The sequence below is a fragment of the Chenopodium album genome, chromosome 3 (genome assembly GCF_948465745.1).
Source record: "Chenopodium album chromosome 3, dcCheAlbu1.1, whole genome shotgun sequence".
NCBI lineage: Eukaryota > Viridiplantae > Streptophyta > Magnoliopsida > Caryophyllales > Amaranthaceae > Chenopodium > Chenopodium album.
The window spans coordinates 73167204-73190423 of record NC_137836.1 but is presented as its reverse complement, the minus strand read 5'-3'; the positions used below and the strand labels follow the sequence as shown (position 1 = coordinate 73190423).

At 35.2% G+C, this 23220-nt stretch overlaps 3 protein-coding genes across 3 annotated transcripts; 2 read left to right on the top strand and 1 right to left on the bottom strand.

The window, feature by feature from the left end:
* The first annotated feature begins 1832 nt into the window (after positions 1–1832).
* On the top strand, positions 1833–3371 carry LOC145624173 (photosystem I reaction center subunit IV, chloroplastic-like). Its single transcript, XM_081677149.1, has 3 exons — positions 1833–2169; positions 2945–3010; positions 3126–3371. Exons 1-3 carry the CDS (start codon positions 1954–1956, stop codon positions 3234–3236), a joined length of 393 nt encoding a protein of 130 aa, XP_081533275.1. The 5' UTR covers positions 1833–1953; the 3' UTR covers positions 3237–3371.
* Positions 3372–4824: 1453 nt separating this feature from the next.
* Positions 4825–8264, bottom strand: LOC145624171 (protein LOW PSII ACCUMULATION 1, chloroplastic-like). The gene is made up of 4 exons (XM_081677148.1): positions 7871–8264; positions 5931–6503; positions 5789–5839; positions 4825–5127 (listed from the first exon to the last, which is right to left on the bottom strand). The coding sequence occupies exons 1-4, from the start codon at positions 8092–8094 to the stop codon at positions 4989–4991; spliced, it is 987 nt and encodes a 328-aa protein (XP_081533274.1). The 5' UTR covers positions 8095–8264; the 3' UTR covers positions 4825–4988.
* Positions 8265–19985: 11721 nt separating this feature from the next.
* On the top strand, positions 19986–21730 carry LOC145616527 ((R,S)-reticuline 7-O-methyltransferase-like). The gene is made up of 2 exons (XM_081671269.1): positions 19986–20818; positions 21193–21730. Exons 1-2 carry the CDS (start codon positions 20024–20026, stop codon positions 21496–21498), a joined length of 1101 nt encoding a protein of 366 aa, XP_081527395.1. The 5' UTR covers positions 19986–20023; the 3' UTR covers positions 21499–21730.
* The last annotated feature ends 1490 nt before the right edge of the window (positions 21731–23220 follow it).

Below are 23220 nucleotides of genomic sequence, written 5' to 3'. Positions count from 1 at the left end.
TGGTACTTATGGATTCAGTATTTTGATTTTTGAAGAATTGTAGTATCGGGTCAGTTTTTTACGGCTCTACCCATTATGCATACACCGACCCTACGGTTCATAATATTTGAAACACTTCCATTTATACTTGTGAATATACATTATTTTAATATCTGATGAACTTTATTGTCACTAAATAGAATATTAAGAAGTTGACTTGTTAAAAGTAAAAGTATAACTTAATGCTAACTTACTAGAGTACACAAAACTATATTACAAAATAAAGTCAAAGTAAAATATATGAATATTGCAAAAGTCAAAATGCTAAGAATCTAAGGAAATACTTGATGAAAATTGTGGCTAATAACCGTAATTGCCACATGTTTATCCTCTAAAGATAAATCTAGACTATATCGTGTTCTGCTCATGCGTGCCAAACTTGCATGCCTTAGGGTTGTCTAGGCAAGGCACGGAATAGTCCAATAATACATTGCACCTAATATTTCAAAAGGGCAGCAACCAAGCACAAACATACCCAATGTATCAAAATGTGTGGTGCTTATGTTATTATGTTCATTAGTTTATGTCATGTTGGGTTTTTCCAGATGTGGCTCGCATATTCACAACCAAAAATGAATATAGTAAGTTAGTAACAACCAAAAATGAATATAGTAAGTTAGTAACATGTCATGTTGTAGCATGTCGACTTATCGAGTGAGGAGTGAGGGGATGGAGGGATGGTTAGTCCCTCCATCTCTCCCCATGTGATGAAGGTTCGACTTCTCACAGCCCCATTCCTGTGATAGGATAGGGCCCCCTCCCCGTAGTTTACCGGTCAAAAAAAAAAAAAAAATTATCGACTTATCGAGTTTCTTTGTTTTGGATACTTGGATTGTACCTTGCTCTCACAACTCCAACATAAATTTTAACCAACCATACTTATGTTGTTATACTAACACACAGATCATAAGATCAGTGTACATATATAAAATTTCATAATGCATTATGCATCCAACTATCCAAGTCAAATTGTAAAAGTGAAATAGAAATATAATATTTCGTATTTTACTATGACTTAATCTAAAAAACTTTATATACAACCTTCGTTGACGAAAGTTTGACTCATTTACTATTTATATGGTAAGACTTTATATTATAGATATAAATTAGCATGCGAGATCTTATTAGATTCTCCTTAATGTAATATCTCTATATATTAACTATTATAATTCTATTTTACACATATCTAAATCTATTATTGGTCAAAAATGCACATTGGATACCACTTAATTGCAAAGCGAGTCAAACTTTCAAGAATGGAGTGAGTGCAACTTGTGAATTTTTTTCACAATATAGAATAATACATTTTATTTTGATATATAAAAAAAAAAAAAAAAAACCTGACTAAGGCCCGTTTACTTCACCTTATTTTTGCTGAACTGAAATTATTTTTACTGAACTAAAATTAATTTGTATTCAAACTGAACTGGAATTATTTTTACAGAACTGAAATTATTTTTGTTGAACTAAATTTATTTTTACTGCAATGAAATTATTTTTATTGAATATTATTTTTTAAGGTGAAGTAAACAAAGCCTAAGTAGTATATAAAAATAAATTAATAAATAAGTAAAAAAAATCTAAAATTACAAAATTGAACCATAATAATGAGCACCGTGGCCATACTGAAAGCAAAGAAAAAGATAACAGCAATAAGATAAACCACATAAATGAGATATGGCAAGACAAATGGCAAACTCCCAATGGTTGAAATAATATTTCCTCCCTAATCTTTTAACCAAAATCCAAAACAAAAATCCAAAACAGAAAAAAGCTTTTGGATCATGAATAATACCAACGCCACTACATTGCTACAACTACTAGTTCTAGTTCAAGGCACTCCTTCATTTTCACATACTTAATTCTTCAACTTACATAAATTTTATTTTCTTGTAACAAAAAAAAGAAAAAAAAATGGCTAGTATAGCATCATCAGTAGCTGCTCGTCTTGGGTTTGCTCCTGTGTTGTCTAACAAAAACTTGTCATCACCAAGGAGTACTAGGTTGGTTGTTCGGGCAGCTGATGAGGCTGCTGCTGCTCCTGCACCCGCTCCCGCCACACCCGAAGGTGAGGCCAAGCCTAAAGCTGCTGCTAAGCCACCTCCAATTGGACCTAAGAGGGGTTCTAAGGTATATTTATTGTTGTTTTTTTTTTTTTTTTTTTTTTTACTTGGTACTTGTATTAGTTTTTTATGTCGAGTTAACTTTGGCTCTGATGCCATGTTAGTATTTAGTAGCAATATTGTTATGTTCTTGTCAGAGTTGTCACTACGCATATATAATATGTTTGGATGATACGGTATCATATAATCATATTGATTACTATGTTAAGAGTGTTAGTGTTATCAGATTGGTATTAGATGGCTCGACTTGTTCTCTTGATTATGTTTGCTTACATCCTACTCGATCTTATGAACCAAAAAAAAACAATTAGCTTAAAAGGGTTGTCAAATTGGATTTATAATATAAATCTTTGGAATGATTTATACTAATAATAACAAAGGTGCTGACTGCTGAGTTAGTTTCTGACCATACAACATATCAAAGAATATTAATCCTGATGATACTATGAACTAAAATAGCTTAAGTTGTTGATTCGTAACATATTGTATTATGAACTTGTGAATTTGAAAGTAAAGAGGTGACTGCCAATATGAAATCAATACAACAATTTAAAGAAAAGTAATAAGTTTTCGAGTGAGATGATCTCACGGTGTTCCTGCATCTTGAACTCCTGATTGTCATGGTTCAGTACCTGTTTAGAAAAACTAAGATTTTCAGTTTGCAGAACACGAAGAATAGGAGTATAACTACCTCAGGAAGAAAAAGCATCCTGAAATATTTGTGTACTAATATATGAACATAAAAGAGATGATCAACTGCATTCAAAATTGGTACATTGCAGGTGAGAATCTTGAGGAAGGAATCATACTGGTACAAGGGTGTTGGCAACGTGGTTGCTGTCGACCAGGTTAATAATCTCTGCCCTCGAACTTTCATCTATTATCAGGCCTCTTCGGTATCACTGCAGTTTTTCAGTTTTTTCGAAAACACATGTATATAACAAGGTAATTTTCAATATGCAGGACCCAAAAACAAGATACCCAGTTGTGGTGAGATTCAACAAGGTGAACTACGCGAATGTATCAACCAACAACTATGCACTGGATGAGATTCAAGAAGTTGAAGTTGCATAAGCAAACTATATTAATATATGTGCTTTTGCTATAAGTTTGTGAAATTTCCAAACATTTAGATGAATTAGGAGCTATTCTACTGTCTATCCAATGTAAATCTACTACTTTTGAATATCAATTTCTTGCCCATGAAAACTGCTCATATATGCTCCTCATCATCCACAATATTAACCATATTCTTTTCATATTTATAGCAATCTCTAGCCTGTCGCGTGCTGCTATTTACTCCTATGAAAGTGATAGATAGTCGAACTGAACTGTCAATCTGTTATAAATGCTGCTTCTGAGTTTTGATTTGTTGTAATGTAAGCGGTGCGGAGTTGTAGATGGTCAGAAGTTATTTCAACAGAGTTAGTAGCAGTACAGGAGTAGTGAAGAACTAACAAGATTATGCAAAACAGATAGAAAACAATTCTGACATAGCAGAATAATGATATCATACATTTCAGAGGAATTTGTGAGTTAAATCTTCTTCTGCAATTTCTAATTTCAGAGTCTCAGGGAATAATCTCAAAGATGATCAAATTCAGAGTCTCAGGGATCTTTCTTCCTAAATTACCCATAATTTAACCAAGAAAACCCCAAAACTTCCCCGTGTATTCATAGCAACTCTAAAAAAATCAGTAGCAAACTGGTAACACTTATTCTTGTTGTACATCTTAATGAATTTTCAACACAATATGCCGCATTCTTCAAGCAGCAGCAGTGCAACACAGATAGGGATAAGTTCGACACTTACTTTTCATTTACGTTGCATTCGACTAGCATAAAATATTACAATGTGCACAAGAAACAAGCTCACTAACAGTCTTGTGATCTTATCTAGTATCAGCTCACAATCCCCTGTGGGCCAAGCCTCATTTGCCATTTAACTCAGTAACTTGAGGCGCACACAGTTGGTTACTAGGCTATAAGAATTCTCGTGTTACCCTATGTCCCTTATTAATAATCTCGTAAACGAATTTGTTCTCATTTGAGGAAAAGAGGTCAGAGGCAAAACCATCGTCAATTCTGTAACATTGCTCTGCTGCTAAAACTCATGTCATGACAAAAAATTTATCCTAGAATTGAGGTAACAAGCCTACACTAAGATCTTGGCTTCAGAAATGCGGATATATACGAGTAAAATGAAGGAGCTCCAGAATTCTCAAATTCCAAACATTATATATCTACAATTTGTTTGGCTGTTTTATAATCCAGAACTCACAAATTCCAAACATTTTACTCACAGATTACATGGTACGTCTAGATTTCAGAATCCAGACCACTATATATTTTCTTCCTAAGTTGAAATTTGATTATAGAATTTCCTAAAGATGATAATTAAATTACCCTTCGATATCTCATCCTACCTTTGTTACAGGACTTTCAGCTGATATAATTCTTTTGTCTTTAAAACACATGTACTTATCCTGCCTACTTTAAAGATACTGCAAGTCTGCAACATAGAGCCAGATAGCACAGATAAAACGAAATTGTTGAAAGCATACACGAGCTATAAGATCAGTTGGAAGGTCAGAAGTATTGACCAAATTGCATTTTGTGTACAAAGATTTTTGTTTTTGTTTTTGTTTTTGGTGGAGTCCAGTATCAATAAATGACTAATAAATTAAGTGTTGCATTTAGTGTTTTGTGCAGGCGGTGGATACTACCAAGCTGAAGTACAGACTCGACACATACAAATGGCTGTTGCCAATTGATACAATTTACAAGTAAAAGCTAACCTTGCAAACAAAGAATAAGAATACCCTATCAAACTCTTCCATCCATGCCATCAAGAAGGCCTGACCACAAACCCTTTACTGGTGGTAGCTGTGCTACAAAAGCGTTCCACGGTGGGTAACCAACTCCACTTCCACGAACACGACCATCCATGCGTAGGGACATATACCTGTAGATGTTAAATGATGCATATAAGCCTTTATGCAAATTCTGAGAATTTAGAAATAATAGAATCTTCCAAAGCCTCATAGTATCAGCTTGTATATGCACAGTACATATAGGACAGAATGGGTTGCCTAGTTCAGTTGTTCTGATACTTTGCAGGTTCATCAATATTTGTGCTTAACAAAGACCAAAGAGTACAAAGCTACACACCATAAACTGATTTTTATTATGTAGTTTGACTAATTCCTTTCATTCATAAAGTTTATTAACATAGCTGGTGTATGGTGGCTTAACAAGACAAACACTCCATTAAAGTGCACAATTCATTGATAACATTCCTAAGAAAAGTTGCTTTGTAGGATAGGTGACGCCATGTAGGACTTTTCATAAAGTAGCAAGACTTCATGTGGATTCTGGTAGTTATTAATTACTATTGAGTTCATCGGGGCAAAAAGATCATGATTACAGGAAAAAAGGATCAACTTGGGCCTCTTGGGGGACTCTTTGTTTGCAAAAGCATTTAGATTTCCTACAACAATAACAAAGGATTATCTGTTCCAAACATAGGAAAAACATAAGCAGGCTGCAACAGAAAGCTAAAGTCAAGAATATGTAGTCTGAAGGGGAGGGGAGCTTTCTTCGGGGCTCTGTGCTACAGTACTTACACTGGAGAATCAGAGGAGACATTTGCTAGCTTCTTCTGTTCATCTATCCACCTGTATAGAAGAAAAACAAAAATTTTAAGAAAACAAAAGAGAGGAGGGTAACAAATATTGAAAACAATGGACTCCACAAATAGATCCTTACTTGGACCATTCAGATATATTAAAAGGCAGCAATTGCCAAAGCCTCTTCCTTTTGCTAGTCAAATCCTTCATATCTTCACTCTCATCAAACTCAAAGGTAGGAAGCTCTCCATCAGTTGCAAATGGAACCACGAGTACCCCTCGCTCCACAAGCCTCTCAGTGAAAGGTTCACTAAGCTTATAGGACTCAGCGATAAAGGAACCAGGACCGGCAAGAATAACAAGGCGAGCAATCCCTCTTAATGAACTAATTGGAATCGTCTTCTGATCAACAATACGGACCTTAAGATTAGAGAGGTTCTCTTCCCTTGAAAGTCTTGCTATCTGTGCATTTTTGGCCTTGTTCTCTCTACTATATAGAAAGGCAAAGATAGAAACTGCGGCCACGTCTATGCCAAGACCCTTGAGAATTTCAGGGACTTCATCTGCTCTGAATGGATTTGCAAGAGCACCAATCAGTTGTGTTACAGCTATTAAAGTACCCAAGCCACCACTTGCCATGAAAGCAAGGTAAAAGAACATTCGAACAGAGCGGAAAGGAGTAAGAACTTCACTCCTTATCTTGGCTGTAGAACTGAAGAACAAATAAAATCATGAATACAGGGAAGCCATACTTGGAAATCACAACCTGATAAGAAAAGCATTAATCAAGTTAGACAAAAGGGCAAGCATTTAAGTCAGCAACACTGTCGGAAAGACATGTATATCAGCTTAGAACTCAACATGTCACAACACAATTGCATTCATACAGTCTATATCAAGGACCTGAAAATGTATCTAAATATTTGATAGTGGCACTAAGGGATGATAGATGGTCTAGTGATCAATATTACTTTGTATAAGATTGCTAGAACCTATACAAAATTTCTAGGTCCTGGGAATAAGTTGCAATGGAGCAAGTATGTTTGCAATCACTTCTCTACACCTGGCACATATATATTATTTGGCTAGCTATGTTAAAGAAGGCTGCAAAGTACGAAGTAGGCAAAGAGTTCACGGTTCACCTCCATACAAGTGAAACTGACATATGTCCTAGGCTGAAAAGAATCAAGAAAGAAACCACTACGAGTACTTTTTAATTGCTTATGAAATGAAACCAGGAGGAATAGAATATCCCAGGGCAGAAGAAATATTGCTGCTGCTGTTGTAGCTGCGACATTGTATAAAATGCAGTGTGACTGTAATGAAGCCATGTGGGATCGGACATGCAATCCGAATCTATAAAATGACTACAATAAGTGATTTATCACGATATCCATAGTTCCATACTAAGGTCAACTAGAAGATCAGTGGCATATTAGGGAAGAAGGTTTCTGGTTCTGATAAGGAATGGCTAGGAAGTACATAGTTGTTTCTGTTTAAGTAGTGGCTATTGTTTGTAACTTGTAAGGCCTGATAGACATATTAATACATAATCATCTCCATATCATTTCAACTTACAGTACCTTTTGACATAGAAATATTGGACCCTTTGAAGCTTTAGTAACATTACCGAGACTAATCTCTGAATTGTCTATATAGAAATGTATGGAACATTTCCAAAATTACAAGATACAAATTTCAGAAGAGCAAGCATATATATGCAATACACCTTTTGGCTAGCTTTAACAAGTCTTAGGTGAGGCAAACTTACAATAATTTATTATAAGTCCCCCACGTACAAGATTTCGACATTTTAAATTATCAATACACCCATAATATTTCCACAAACAACCTTAAACAAGTCAAAAGCTTCATCTAAACCTTTCACTAAATTATTTCTTAACTATGATCATTCAAATTAATCTCAAATTCCCTTCTCTGTAAACATTAAACAGCATCATAATCCAACATTTTTAGCACATTACTGTGAAATAAAAAACAATGTCTCAAAATAACACAACCACAATAAAATCACATAAAATAAAAATTAAGGAAATTTCAAAATTAACCAAATAAAACCTGATTTCATCTGAAGAATTGGATTCATTATTTGAAGCAGAGCAAGTAAAAATACTTCTTCTTCTACTACTACTAAACCCATTACCATAACTAGATAGAGAAGAAACCTTCCCAAAACCCAGAAATTTTTGTGAAAATTTGGAGGAATTACTCCTACAACTTTGGAGAGATAAATTATGGGGTGCCCATTTCAGAAAAAGGGTAAATGGGGCCACGGAAGCCATGGATTTATGGAGTATAAAGTGAAGGTGAAGTACATCAGCAAAGAAGATTCATCAATGGTGGAAGTTAATGTTAAACAGTTTGATTTGGAGCATATCTTCCTTTTATTTTTTTATTTTTTTTTTGCGGGGTTTTTGGTTTATTTTTGGAATGGTAGAAAATTGAGGCTGAAATTTTGTATCCTTTTGATGACTAGAATTTTGCCACGGATGTTAAGGCCGAGCAAACTATCCGAAAATTCGATCCATAACCGTTTCGAAAATTCGATCCGTAACCTTCCAAAAATTAGGGTATCCGATCCATTAACCATAACGATTCGGGTATTCATTTCGGTAATTTGTTATCGGGTATGATTATTGGATGTCATTTTAAAATTAACAGTTACCCGATCCGATCTGATCTGATAAGCATTTTTTTTTTTTTTGTTTCCCTACTTAAATCTATTTTTTAAAATCTAAATTCTTACACTTTACTTCATAATCACTTTAATATCAATGATTAGTAATATTATTAATAATTTGGTCAAGATGATGTGGTATTGTTGTTAATTAGTGTTAAATGGTATCATAATAACTACATTATTAACCTTAATTATCATTATTTGATATCTTATTGGGTATCCGATAACCGATCTAAAAATCTGGGTACCCAAATTTATCGGTTCGGTTATAGTTATCACTTTTAGTGATTTTTGTTATCGGGTACCTGAACTGTTAGTACTAACGGTATGGGTAAATGTCCCATGCTCACCCCCGATGGATGTCCTCCCATGTTTCGTTGTTCATGCAGTTTATGGGGGTGTCAAAGATCGACTTTTTCCAGCTTAACTAAATTTAAACTTAAAAATTATTTGATTTAGATTTCGACCTGTATTATCAATATGGTTCAACGTGATTCAAATTCAATACAGACCTAATCCAAATAGACTCAATCAAACCCAAATTAACGACCTAAATTGACACCTTGACATTCTGACAACCTTGTTATACAATCTAATATTATATATATAAAGGGGAGTTTTTTCCCGAGTTTTTAGAGAGCCACTTAGGATCTAATTTTCTTAGAGCGCCACATAGGATTATAAATTTTTGTTGTAGCCAATCAAATAAGAGATTATTATATTTCTTTTATAATTAAATAATTCAAATCCCACGTAAGCAAAATTGGCGAATACAATTTTTAAGTTTAAACTAATTAAATATTATATATTATTTTTTGATATTAGGAATTTTATCTAAATATATAACAAATTTTAGCACATTAATACAAAAAAAAAAAAAAAAAAAAAAAAAAAATTAAAAAAAATCAAACAAACCGTGCATCGCACGGGCTTCATCTAGTTTTTATCTAATTAAGTCAAATTCAAAAAGACCCAATCAAAGTATCAAGCCCAACCTAATGACCCAAACTATATAAAAAACAATATGTTATAGATGCAATTTTTTTTTTTTTTTTTTTTTTGCATAATCATATAACTAATATATAAAGCTAAATTTTTAGCCAGGCCAGGTCACGAGGCAGCGACACTTGGCGTTCTAACTTTTCGCCAAGTGTCGTGCCACGTAGGATAAACTTTATCAGATAAAAAAGTTAGTTTAGAATTCTATTTGGATATAATTTTAAGATAAAATTGTTAGTTTTGAGTTTTATTTTCGATAAAATATCAATATTTCAGATGTTCAAATTATAATTAAAATTTGTATCAATGATAAATTTTAAAATTTGATACATATGTTAAATTTTATGTTACAATTCAATAAACAATCCGGGCATTGCACAGGGCATTCCAACTTTTCGCCAAGTATCGCACCACCTTGGATAGATTTAAATATACTTCATTTGATAAAAAAAAACCGTCAAGTGTCGCGCCACCTTAGATAGATTTCATAAGATAAAAAAATTAGGTAAGAATTCTATTTTCAATCAAATTAGGATAGAATTTTAGAATAAGATTATTAGTTTAGAGATATATTTTTGATAAAATACCAAATAATTAATTTATAATTAGGCCACAAGACAACATCATTTAGTGTTTTAATTTTTCGCCAAATATCGTACCACGTTGGATAAATATAGATTGACTTTGTAGCAAAAAAAGTTAATTTAGAATTCTATTTTCAATCAAATTGAATTATAATACTACCTTTGTTAAATGTTAAGTTGCAATTTTGGGGTATTATTTGAGAGATATAAAATATGTCAATGTTGCACATAACATTTAACGGAGGTAGTATAATTTTATCTTAAAAGTCCATAAACTACCCGGGCATCACCGGGGCACAAAACTAGTATCACATTAAAGAGATTGATTCTTGTATAGTTATATACAGTTACACCCAATAATATCTTTCATATGGTGTATAAATAATGGTAAATAATATTTCTAACTTTATCTCTAACAATTAGCATAATATCAAAATGAAGATTTAGATTTTATATACACTCAGATTGGATTCAAAGTACAAACAATATTTTTATTTTTATTTTTTGCTTATTTTCGATCCCAAAAAAAAAAAAATATTTAAAAAGAAACGAAGGTGGTAATACTTACTTCGTATTATTCTTAGAATGACTCTTTGTGATGTATTGATTTTTATTTTGTATTATTATTGATTGATACTTTGTAGTTTGTATTATCATTGATGGACGGTGCGTGGTGAATTGATAACCTATCATCCATAAAATCCTGAATCAGCCACAATACATTGATATTTCGTATTTTTTAAATTGGAGGGAAGAAGTTTAATGAATTATGTTAGTCTGTTAGAAAGTGCTATCTAGTATTTTTTAAAAAAAATTTAAAATAATGTAAAGGATGAACACATATGGAATATGATGATATAATTGAAATAGCTAAAGATAAAGGTGTAAATAATTGTACGTAGTATAACACTTTTATCTAATTTGCCTTGTATGCCATATTTATTTATATAATTATTTATTTATACATACAATCAGATATGTATAGTAACTCAATACTATGACAAGGCTACGTGTAGTAACTCAATACGTGGCAATTACAACACTTATGGATTAACTTCTTCGACATTTTTGTGGCTATTTCTACCCCTAGACATAACACCTCCACCAACACCGCCTCCTCCTCCAACACCGCCACCACCACCACCACCGACCCCAACACCTCCTCCACCACCACCACCTACACTACCTCCAGCACTGACACCACCTCCGACCCCGATACTACCCCCAGCCCCAACACCACCTCCAGCTCCAACACCACCGCCAACTCCACCTCCACCCCCTAAACCACCTGATCCTCCACCACCGCCTCCACCTCCTACACCACCCCCAGCTCCAACACCACCTCCGACACCGATACTACCCCCGGCCCCAACACCACCTCCACCTCCACCCCCTAAACCACCAGATCCTCCACCACCACCTCCAGCCCCAACACTTCCACCAGCTCCTACCCCAGCGCCGCCGCCAACTCCTCCACTGCCACCTCCTCCACCTCTACCTCTTCCACCACCGCCACCTCCAGCTCCAGCACCACCTCCTACACCTACACCTCCTCCAATTCCCCCGCCTATTCCGCCTCCAGCGCCAACACCCCCACCAATTCCACCACCCGCACCAATACCTCCACCACCACCTGCACCAATGCCTCCACCTCCACCGCCACCACCTCTTCCACCTCCTACTCCAACACCTCCACCAGCTCCACCTCCTACACTGCTACCTACCCCAACTCCTCCACCAACTCCCCCTCCAGCACCAATACCTCCACCACCACCACCTCTTCCACCACCACCAACTCCACCTCCAACGCCTCCACCGCCACCTACCCCAACTCCCCCACCAGCTCCCCCTCCAGCACCAATACCTCCACCACCACCACCTCTTCCACCACCACCAGCTCCACCTCCAATGCCTCCACCGCCACCTGCCCTAACTCCCCCACTAGCTCCCCCTCCAGCACCAATACCTCCACCACCACCACCAGCTCCACCTCCAACGCCTCCACCGCCACCTACCCTAACTCCCCCTCTAGCTCCCCCTCCAGCACCAATACCTCCACCACCACCACCTCTTCCACCACCACCAACTCCACCTCCACCTCCAACACTCCCACCAGCTCCAAATCCACCACCAGCACCCGCACCTCCTCCACCGCCACCACCTCCTTGTCCCCCGCCACCACCACCTCCTCGTCCACCACCGCCTCCAACACCTCCACCAGCTCCAATTCCTCCTCCTACTCCAATTCCACCACCAACCCCGCCTCCAGCTCCAACACTTCCCCCACCTCCAATTCTGCCACCAACACCAACCCCTCCACCTCCAGAACCACTACCACCTCCTCCACCCCCTCCGCCACCACCTCTTCCACCACCACCTCTTCGACCTCCTCGCCCTCCACCTCCTCCACCACCACCGATTCCGCCTCCAGCACCACCACCTACTCCACCTCCAACACCAACACCCCCACCTGCGCCTCCACCAATATCACCTCCAACTTCGCCTCCAGCTCCAAAACCTCCACCTCCACCTGCACCACTTCCTAATCCTCCACCACCACCTCCTCCTCCACCTTTTTCTCTTCTACTTCCACCACCACTTTCACCTACGTAACCACATCCATCTGTTTTCCCATCACTACCAACACATACTCCTACATGATCTCCATATCTATTGTGTTCATTCCTTAGAATAATATCTTCCCTTGCCATTCTTCCTTGTACTATTTCAATAAGCAAAAAATGCATACATAATAGTACAACTAGCATGTTAAGATACAACGAAACCCTCCCCATTACTATTTTTTTTTTCTCTCAAGATTATTACACTTCAAAGTAACAACTATGTGATTGAGTGTTTATTTCAATAACACAATGTATATAACTCTCTTTCTAAGCTTATTATCCTCTCTTTCCTTCAACTTAAATTAATGTATGTAGAAGTGACTAGCAAGAAGAAAAGCTTAGTTTTACACTTGATTCTTAACCAAGAGCTCCCTATTTATAGTGAGACGTAGATAAGGTTATAGTATGAACATGCATAAGTACGTGTTAAACTAGGTCCCACACAAATCTATAAATAATGTCAATGAAGCTATGGGTTGACAAAGTTTTGAAGTGCCACGTGTATGTTCTAATTACTAAATAGATATAATTTCATCCATTTATAGTGCGTATTCGTTAAAATAAACCCTCCCATATTTAGTGCTAAGCACTAAGATATGGGATGGTACGTGCTATATAGTTACTAGATTAGCAATTTCAACAATGTATAGTGCTATGCACTAAGTTAAATAGTGGTAAATTTTTAAGGGGAAGTTTAAGGGTTTACCATGTGTACATTACGAAGAATCTAGTGGTAGGTTTTCCAAAAATACCAAAATACTAGAATGAGAACTGAATTATTGATTACTATTTTGTCAAACATTTTAATGATGATATATAAATGGTCATGCCCTTTCTATAGTGGTAGGCAAATCTTAAGGTGGGTTTAGACACTTCATGTTGTTTACTCGTTTTACAATAGTTTCCCATTCTTATCATACATGCCGACATCACCACAAATTTATTGTAATTATACGTCATCTGTCTCGAAATAATATATTAGTATGAGTTTTAGATAGAGTTAAGCTTCGAACTTCATTGTGTTATCTAGTGATTAACATAATAGGGTACTTGCATAATCTTGATAACATATCATACGTTAAAATAAAATTACACATGAGAAACTGTATAATACTATAAAAGCACAATACATGTGTGTTTTATCAACACGATTTTCTTTACTAGAATGTATTTATTCTAATGCACTAAAACTATTCAATTTGCAAAGAATGAAAGAAAGACAATCTAGGTAGGAGAAGCTGAAGTTATTTTGTGTCCTCTCAATTTAAAGATAGTAAATGAAGGTTGTGTGGGAAATTTTTTCAATATACATTAGGATATGTGAAATAATTTTAATGAATATAAATTGAGGATTTAGGGTTTGCACTCTTCTACAGTTCTACCTATATATTTTGTATAGATATGTGTAACCTTTATTTCTCAATAATTTATCTACACTTATATTTTTCATGATTTTTTAGAATTATTAACCCTTAATTATATGAACTTATATTTTTAATTTTTTATTGATAAGTGAAAATAAGTTGAACATGATAGAATTTGCATAAATCTTCGCTTAAAAACTAAAGAGGCAACCTATGACAAAACTTTGGCCTTGTTTAATTAGAGGATATTTTGGGTGTAAATGAGCAGATTGGGGTTAGTTTAGCTATTTTGTTAAGTCAAAATGCTATTTTCGCTCCATATTTTCTAGGCAAATGCTAACAATAAGTTAGTTAGAAGTAGAAAGACTAAATTAAAATTAACATTAATTGCACCGATTGACACGTGATTTTGTCATGCTTTCCCAAATTAATACCACTTTAAGTAAGATTTTAAATGCTTATCCAACGCCCGGGGGCGTTCGTTAGCAAGATCCTATTTTCTTAAGAGCAATCAATATATAAAATGAAACCGCTCATTCGAAAACGTTGCTTTGAACAACATCTTGAGAAAAGCCGGTTTGAAATTATATTTCTTGTATCTTTATTTATACTCCAGCCCTAATCAAACCTTATCTCTATTTAATTAAAAACACAAACATAATCTATCAGTATTCACAAATTTTTGTATGTGGCTGGCCACACGGTGTGGCCAACCACAATTTTTTTTTTCTTTTTTTTTTAAATATCACAACTCTTCTCTCTTCTCTTTTCTTATCTTCTTCTCCAAGCCAAACCACACATCACCAACAACCATATCTCTACTCCACCCATTTTCTCTCACCACTTTTCTTAGCTTCATCTACAACCCAAACCACACATCACCAACAACCATATCTCTACTCCACCCATTTTCTCTCTCCTCTTTGCCAAATTGCTGCAATTAAAGCCCAAAATTGTAGAAATTGGGTGTCAAATTGCTGTGAAAAATTGTGACTAATTATCCTTAAGATCATCAACAACATTTGAAGTAGTGAAATCGATGAGAACCAAAGAAATGTGAGCTCGTTTTCTTTGTGGAATCTTAGATCAAATATTCTACGTCAAAAATTGTAGGGTGTTACTAGTTTAGTCCGGGGTACTTGTAGGGTGTTACTGGTTTGGTCAGGGGTTACATGTAAGGTGTTACTGGTTTAGTGAGGGTGTTACTGGTTTGGTCAGGGGTAGGTTACTTGTAGGGTGTTAGTGATTTTGGTAAGGGGTTACTTGTAGGGTGTTACTGGTTTTGGTCAAGGGTTATTTGTAGGGTGTTACTGGTTTGGTTAGGGGTTACTAGCTTGTAGGGTGTTACTAGTTTTTCTCAAGGGTTACTTGTAGGGTGTTACTGGTTTGGTTAGGGGTTACTTGTAAGGTGTTACTAGTTTTGCTTAAGGGTTACTTGTAGGGTGTTACTGGTTTGGTATGGGGCTTACAAGCAACCCTTGAATAAATGACAAGTAGCCCTTAAATAAGTAATTTATACAAGTAACCCTTGAATAAGTAATTCATACAAGTAACCTTTGAAGTAACTCATATAAGTAACCCATGAATAAGTAACTCATACAAGTAACTAACCCTTGAATAAGTAACTCATACAAGTAACCCTTGAATTAATCTATACAAGTAACCCCTGAAAAAAAAAAAAATACAGGTAACCCTTAAAAAAAGAAATACAAGTAACTCTTGAAAAAAAAATACAAGTAACCCCTGAATGAGTAATCCATAGAAGTAACCCTTGAAAAAAAAATACAAGTAACCTCTGAAAAAAAAAAAAAAAATACAAGTAACCCCTGAAAAAAAATACAAGTAACCCTTGAATAAATAATCCATACAAGTAACCCCTAAAAAAAATACAAGTAACCCTGAATAATACATGTAACCTCTAAATAAGTAATCCATACAAGTAACCCCTGAAAAAAAATACAAGTAACCCCTGAAAAAAAAATACAAGTAACCTCTGAAAAAAAAATACAAGTAACCCTGACAAAACCAGTAATTCCGTTATACGAGTGAAACAGTAACCCCGTTATGCGAGCATAATCCGTTATTTTTACTGACTTGGCAGCAGGCCACACCATGTGGCCTGCTGCACCAAAAAAGCTCTGAAAAACATTAGGAAATTTTGTGTAAAACTACCCTAAAGATAGGGTCATTTGTGAACAATTACCCAATTTTTTTATTTGTTTAGAACTATCGACAAGTTTGGAAACGTTTGGGTAGCACTACCCACTAACATTTTTCGTCCAATTAAAACGTTATTTTGGCTATATTTTTCACTTTTATCAATTACAATGGCCAATTAATGCTTAAATAAGCAAAAACTCCAATTCAATTAAACCCCCAAACCTTAGAATTCAAAATTCTAAAATAATACTAAACTCATGAACCCTAAAATGAATTCTAATTAAAACCTTAATTAGGTTAATTAAGGTAAATTAAAACTTTTATACAAATTAGGAGAGTTAATTGGGTGGAAATAGTGAAAAAAGTGGGCTCCGATAATGTCTTAATTGGACGAAAAATGTTAATGGGTAGTGCTATCAAAATGTTTTCAAACTTTTGAGTAGTTCTAAATAAATAAAAAAAATGGCTAGTTGTTCACAAATGACCCTATCTTTAGGGTAATTCTACACAAAATTTTCAAAACATTATACTACGTATATAACTTCTATTTTACTACTTAAATATCGATGAAGCTTAGTGCTATTACTGCTATAGGGTCTTAAAATTTTCCTTCCATTCCACAATGATGTTATTGTTTGGAACTTTTGACTTTTAAAAAATACTCCCTCCGTTTTTAAATACTTGCTCTGCTTTCCTTTTCCGGTTGTTTTTAAATACTTGCTCCATTTTCTTTTTTGGAAAGCTTTTACAATATTTAAATCATTTCTCACACTTAATGAACCCAACATAATACTCTCTCTTTTCCTACTTTTCCACTACTTTTGCTTTTTACAAGTTTTTATTCTCTCAACTACCCCACTACCTCAATATTTTATTACTTTCTCCAATTTCTCCTAAAACTCCACGCATGGAGAAATGGAGCAAGTATTAAAAAATGGAGGGAGTATGATAGAATATTCTAATAAATTTCTCTCATTATATAAGAACAAATAAAATCATGTGGGATCTCGTTTGATTCATCTTGATGAGTATATTATTAATATCTAACTTTTATTTTTAGTGTGAGATTAAAGATATTTGCGGTCAAAAATTGATAAAAACGTGTATCGATTTACGTAAGCAGAAACATCATTCTGAAACGGAGGGAGTACTTCACAAGAGTGTTGGATTTAGAGATTTTATTTTTGGTGATAAGATCGTTTTATAGTTTCTCCCATTATTATGTCTTTATATCTTACTTTGATACTAAGGTTCTGTTCTCATACGTTGAAATTCAGTTCGTTCAATTAAGTTCAGTTCAGTTCAGTTCTATTCAGTTTAGTTCAGCTCCTAATTTCCTTCTCTTATAAAATATTCAGTTCAGTTCAGGTCAGTTCAGTTCAGCTGAGTTCAGTAAATGAAAACAGGCCCTAAGAGAGTTTAATTTTTTATTTTTTTTAGCAAGATAGTTAAAAATATTTCATTTTGGTATGTCTCATATTTGCAATTAAAACTTTAATAATGTAATTTGTTTATATTGAAAAATTTACATTCATATCTTCAAAAAAAAAAAAAAAAAAAAAAAAAAAACAAAAAACAAAAAAACCATAGGACTTCCTAAATTTTTCTTTTAAGGTATGTTTTATAAGAGTGATATATTTAATTTCACACGAATATTTTCTTTAATTTTCTTTATTTAATCGGGGTATCTCTATTAAGTATCAATAAAAATATACTCTTAATAGTTTTTTAAAAAAAATTAAAATATACTCTCTGTTTTCAATTCCTAGAAAAAAAAAAAAAGAAAATACCTTTGTTTTTAATTTTTTTTCTTTGGTGAATTGCAAAACAAAATTTATTATCATTGATAATCATGATTTTTTTATATTAAGTTAACCATAACATTAATCATAAATAATGTTATAGGGGTTACCCAATTAGTAAAATAGGGTTTACTCGATGAATGTTATATAGGTTACTTTGTTCTAAGCAGCCACATAGTGTGATCATCCACACACAAAACACGCTGATTGTGCATAAAAAAAATATTAGTTAGCAGCACATTCTTTATGCGACCACTCTGTGTAGCTTGTAAAAAAAAAGGGAGTACGTAGTATCCCCAATTATACTAACAGAGTAACTCCTTAATAAACTTAGGGGCCGTTTGGTTCGCCCAGGGGAATCGGAATGGAATGAACAAAGGGAATGTAGGAGAATGGAATGAAACCCTTTCCAACTAGTATGTTGTTTGTTTTCAAAAAAACAAAGGGAATCACCACCACCACCGCACAACCCCCTTTCTTCACTTTTCCAGCCACCACGAGCCACCCCACCGCCCAGCCACAACCTCGATGGGAATCTTCATCCCTCGGCGCACCTCCCCCTCCCCTCGCCGTCCCTCCCCTCCCCAGAAAATCGTCCACCACCCACGCAAAAATCGAGGAGAATTGTCCACCACCCACGCAACAACCCTAGGAACACTATCCCTCCCCCGAAAATTGTCGGTCGACCTTCCCCATATCCTCGAAACCCTATCCGCTAGTGTTTTTCGGGGGAGGGATAGTGTTTCTAGGGTTGCTGCGTGGGTGGTGGACGATTTTCCGGGGAGAGAAGGTATTTTTGAGGGGAGAGGTGGGGGAGGTGCGCGGTCTCCGGCGAGATGTGGGGGGAAGCGCGGCGGGCTCTGGCGACGAGATTGGGTCAGCGGCGGGGTGGTTGGGCAACTTCCGGCAAGTAGACGGTGGTGGGTGTGGTGGCTAGGGAAAGGGAATGGGAAAGTCTAGGGGGGGTGGGGAATCAATGTAGACTAAAAATGGGTGACCTCAAAAATAAAAATGGGTAAAGGGAATCAAAAAAGTAACAAACAAACAACAACAAAGGGAATGATATCAGTTCATTCCGATTCCCTTTGATTATTAACCCCAACCAAACGGGCCCTTAGTGAATAACCCTTAAATAACAAAGTATGTAACACTTACAATACTTACAAACGAACCTTTTTATTTGTCAAATAAAAAAAAAAAAAAAAAGTAATCCTTCTATTACTAAGTAACTCTTATAAGTCTATAACCCTAAACGAGTAAACCCCATAAAACTAATCAGGTAACCACATGATGGTTGACCACACGGTGTGACCAATCACATATAAAAGTTAGTGAATTCAATAATGGTTAACCACATGGTGTGACCAAACTATATAAAAGTTAGCGAATTCAATTAGACGTCTCATCAGAAAAACATAAATCAATAAACAATAATAAAAATAAAATAAACAATTAAACGTTGCCTCGTTGAACAAGCAGCCGTATTAGAAAACAATAATTTGTTCTTCAAAAACAAAAGAAAACAATAATTTGTTGTTTAATATTATAAAATCTTTGTACCAAGACGTTATTGTACAAGGCGCACTCCAATCTTGATTTAACATCAATTTGTGCAATTATGCATGTATTATCCTTTCCATTCTAGAATACTGATTTGTACAGTACTATCACATTATAATTGCACTATTATCATATTATTAATATTTGCAACGTTAAAGTGAATGATTAATTTTATATTTTCGAAGCAGTACTAGTTTAGAAAATTCTAACCAAATCATTATACTGAATTATTTAATTATCAACTTCATCCATGCAATTCTTCATATTGATTTTATTATTACTATATTTTAATTCATTAAAAAGATGTATCTAGCTTGAACTCATCATATTGTTAGCAAGATTGTCCTATAAATAATGTACAGACTTCTCCATAATTTATACACATCTGCTAAAAAAAAAAGCCAAGTTAAAGAATAATAAGAGTAGAAAAAGAGAGAGATGAGCAACTTAAACACAAACATTGTTAACGAGGATGCTAATGAGCTCCTTGAAGGCCAAGCTCAAGTGTTCAATCACTTGTTTGGCTTCGTCCATTCGCTAGCGATAAAATCGGCCGTGGATCTCCGAATAGCCGATATCATACACTCCCACGGCCAACCAATGAGCTTGTCACACCTAGCTTCGAAGCTAGAGTCTGCATCTCCTGATGTACCATGTCTTGCACGTCTCATGCAACTACTAGCATGGAACAACATCTTCACCGTTGATTACAATCGAAAACCGACATCAAAAGATCAAGGAGAGGCTTTGTATGGTCTTACTCCTACATCTAGATGGCTTTTACATGATAATGAGTTGAGCCTTGCTCCTATGTTTCTCACCTTCACCCACCCGTCGATGATGGCCCCGTGGCAAGAGATAGGTCGTTCGATCAAGGAAGGTGGGACCGCTTTCGAGAAAGCCTACGGTGAAAGTATTTGGGAGAAGGGATCTAAGGATGATGAGTTCAATAAGCTTTTTAATACAGGAATGGTATCCGTTACTAAGACTATATTGGACGCTATTTTAAGTGGGTATAAGGAAGGGTTTAGTAAACTTGAAGGAACCCTAGTTGATGTTGGTGGTGGTATTGGGAAAGCTATGGCAAATATTGTCGAGGCTCACCCACATATTAAAGGAATCAATTTTGATCAGCCTCATGTTGTTGCGACCGCCCCTCGATTTCAAGGTATCACCCATGTTGGTGGTGACATGTTCAAGGAGATCCCTTCGGCCGACACCGTCTTTATCAAGGTACACTCTTAAAACTCATTGTGATTCCACTAGCCTGTATTAGTCGCAACTCCTAGTTTGTTGAAGCATAGCTATGAATGTCCCTCATCGATAACAGAGGAAAGGGAAACACACTTTATAAAGCTATTTTGATATATGTTGACTATTTACCATTTAGTTTCTAGTTAATTCTTTAGATAGATAAAGCGAATCAACTTTCTTTTTTAAAAAAGAGTGTGACCTAGACTCGTATTTAACAACTTATAAGTTATAACTTAGTAAATATGGAAGTCAGTCCTAAGCCTTCCAATCATATTTGTATTTTAGTTTGAGTGATATTATACGGTTATTTCATTAAAATATTGTATAACTTATTTCTTTCTTAATTGATGCAGTCCGTTTTGCATGATTGGGGAGATGATGATTGCATCAAGATTTTGAAGAACTGCCAAAAGGCCGTATCCAAAAACAAAGGAAAGGTGATTATAGTAGACATAGTTCTAAATCCGGAAGGTAGAGGCCTTTTTGATGAAACAAAGTTAGGTTGTGATTTATTGATGATGGCACTTTGTGTTGGTGGCAAAGAGAGGACGCAACATGAGTGGAACAAACTTTTAAAGGAAGCTGGCTTTGCTCATTACAACATCATCACAATTCCTGCGTTTGTTTCAATTATTGAGGCATTTCCTACAGAAAATTAATTAATTAATTAATTAATTATTGATGCCATGCCATCTTTTCATGAATTATCATTAATGTTCTCTTGTATTACTCTAACCCTAACCCTACCCCTCTCATTTAGGGATGGGGTGGGGTTGAGTGTCGAATTGAATTAATATGTACGGAGTACTATGTATTAGATAAGCATTGTTGTGTGTTAATGTATGTAACTACATAATGTTACATGAAATATAAGATTTCTGTTTTAACTCGGATTTGTTGTAAGCATGAAAAGCAAGTGTATGTTATAATTGATTATTAAAATAATATTGAAGAACCTTTGCAATATAAAATTCTTTTTCATTTTATTTTACTTTTATCAAAAGCATAAAAAAAAAAAAAAAAAAAATACTAGTAATCTTTTTTCATTAGGTTTTCATCAGTGGTCAACTATTAAATTTTATTTCTCTATTATTTACATGCTAAAAATATTTCTATTAAATTTTTGGGGTCATTTCAGATCTTAATAAACCGAATTGCACTTGGATTTGGCAAAAATAATAACATAAATGCTCGTCTTATATGTTAGGAAAAATTGTCAAAAATAATACAAACTTTGAGCGATCCACTAAAAACAAGTCAAACTTTTAATTATTTCTAAATAATACAAACTTTAAGGAATATATGCTTTAAACAAGATATTTTACCTATAACTTATTTAACCGGTTATTTTTTTTGTATCTTATAAAGTTGTTCAATAGTTTTAAAAAAATAATACAATGTCACGTGTTCCATATAACTTATTCATGAGGTAACTAATAGGTTTTAACTTGTTTAAAACGGATAACCCTCAAAGTTTGTATTATTAAAAAATAATTAAAAGTTTGATTTGTTTTTGACAGATTACTCAAAGTTTGTATTATTTTTGACAATTTTTCCTATATGTTAACAAATTTGTCAATTTGCATGTAGTTATTTTTTAGCTGTGAAAATTGCTCAAGTGAAATTTTGAAGGTCATTTTAGTTATTAAGAAGTTAAGAGTACAAATTAAGCTATAAATTAGCCAAAAAAAAACGTAAAACAAGAGCATTACGTTGTTTTATAGGTTTTGGACAAGCATTTTTAGCCCAGCCCAACATATTAGGCTTATTTTTTTCCTTTCAGCTCGGCTTGCCCAAGATTACCTCTAGTTTAGTAGTATTATGAAATAATCCCTTGAGCTTCTCATTATTGGAAAGTGTTTAAATAGAGTGATTACAAAACACTAAGCTAGAAATTAGGAGTGTGAACCTAATAAATACAATGGTAAAGGGGAGTGAACCTAGTAAGCTAGAAATATATACATAGTCTAATACACCCCCGTAGTCGAAGCGGGAGGCTTGAGGACGCTAAGACTATTGCGGAAGTCGTCGAAGAGGAGTTGAGGTAGACCCTTGGTGAAGATGTCCGCTATTTGGTGAGGGAACATGTAGGACACAGACTTGGCCAAGAGCAACTTTTTCACGAACAAAGTGGATGTCCATTTCAATGTGTTTGGTTCGTTGGTGTTGAACCGGATTGCCGGATAGATAAACGGCACTAACATTGTCACAATATACAACCGTGGCTTTCTTAATGGGGCAATGAAGCTCGAGAAGGAGGTTGCGGAGCCAACAAGACTCGGCAACAACATTAGCAACGCCGCGGTACTCAGCTTCGGCGCTCGATTTGGAGATAGTTGGCTGCCGTTTGGCAGACCATGAGACCAAGTTATCACCGAGGA

Bases quoted from the DNA above. Each gene is read 5' to 3' on its own strand.
- LOC145624173 (XM_081677149.1), top strand. From the start codon at position 1,954: ATGGCTAGTATAGCATCATCAGTAGCTGCTCGTCTTGGGTTTGCTCCT. The intron at 2,170-2,944 runs GTATATTTATTG...GGTACATTGCAG, and splicing joins GACCTAAGAGGGGTTCTAAG to GTGAGAATCTTGAGGAAGGA. The intron at 3,011-3,125 runs GTTAATAATCTC...TTCAATATGCAG, and splicing joins ACGTGGTTGCTGTCGACCAG to GACCCAAAAACAAGATACCC.
- LOC145624171 (XM_081677148.1), bottom strand. From the start codon at position 8,094: ATGGCTTCCGTGGCCCCATTTACCCTTTTTCTGAAATGGGCACCCCAT. The intron at 6,504-7,870 runs GTTTTATTTGGT...TTTGTTCTTCAG, and splicing joins AATTCTTCAGATGAAATCAG to TTCTACAGCCAAGATAAGGA. The intron at 5,128-5,788 runs GTAAGTACTGTA...TAACATCTACAG, and splicing joins GTCTCCTCTGATTCTCCAGT to GTATATGTCCCTACGCATGG.
- LOC145616527 (XM_081671269.1), top strand. From the start codon at position 20,024: ATGAGCAACTTAAACACAAACATTGTTAACGAGGATGCTAATGAGCTC. The intron at 20,819-21,192 runs GTACACTCTTAA...TAATTGATGCAG, and splicing joins CCGACACCGTCTTTATCAAG to TCCGTTTTGCATGATTGGGG.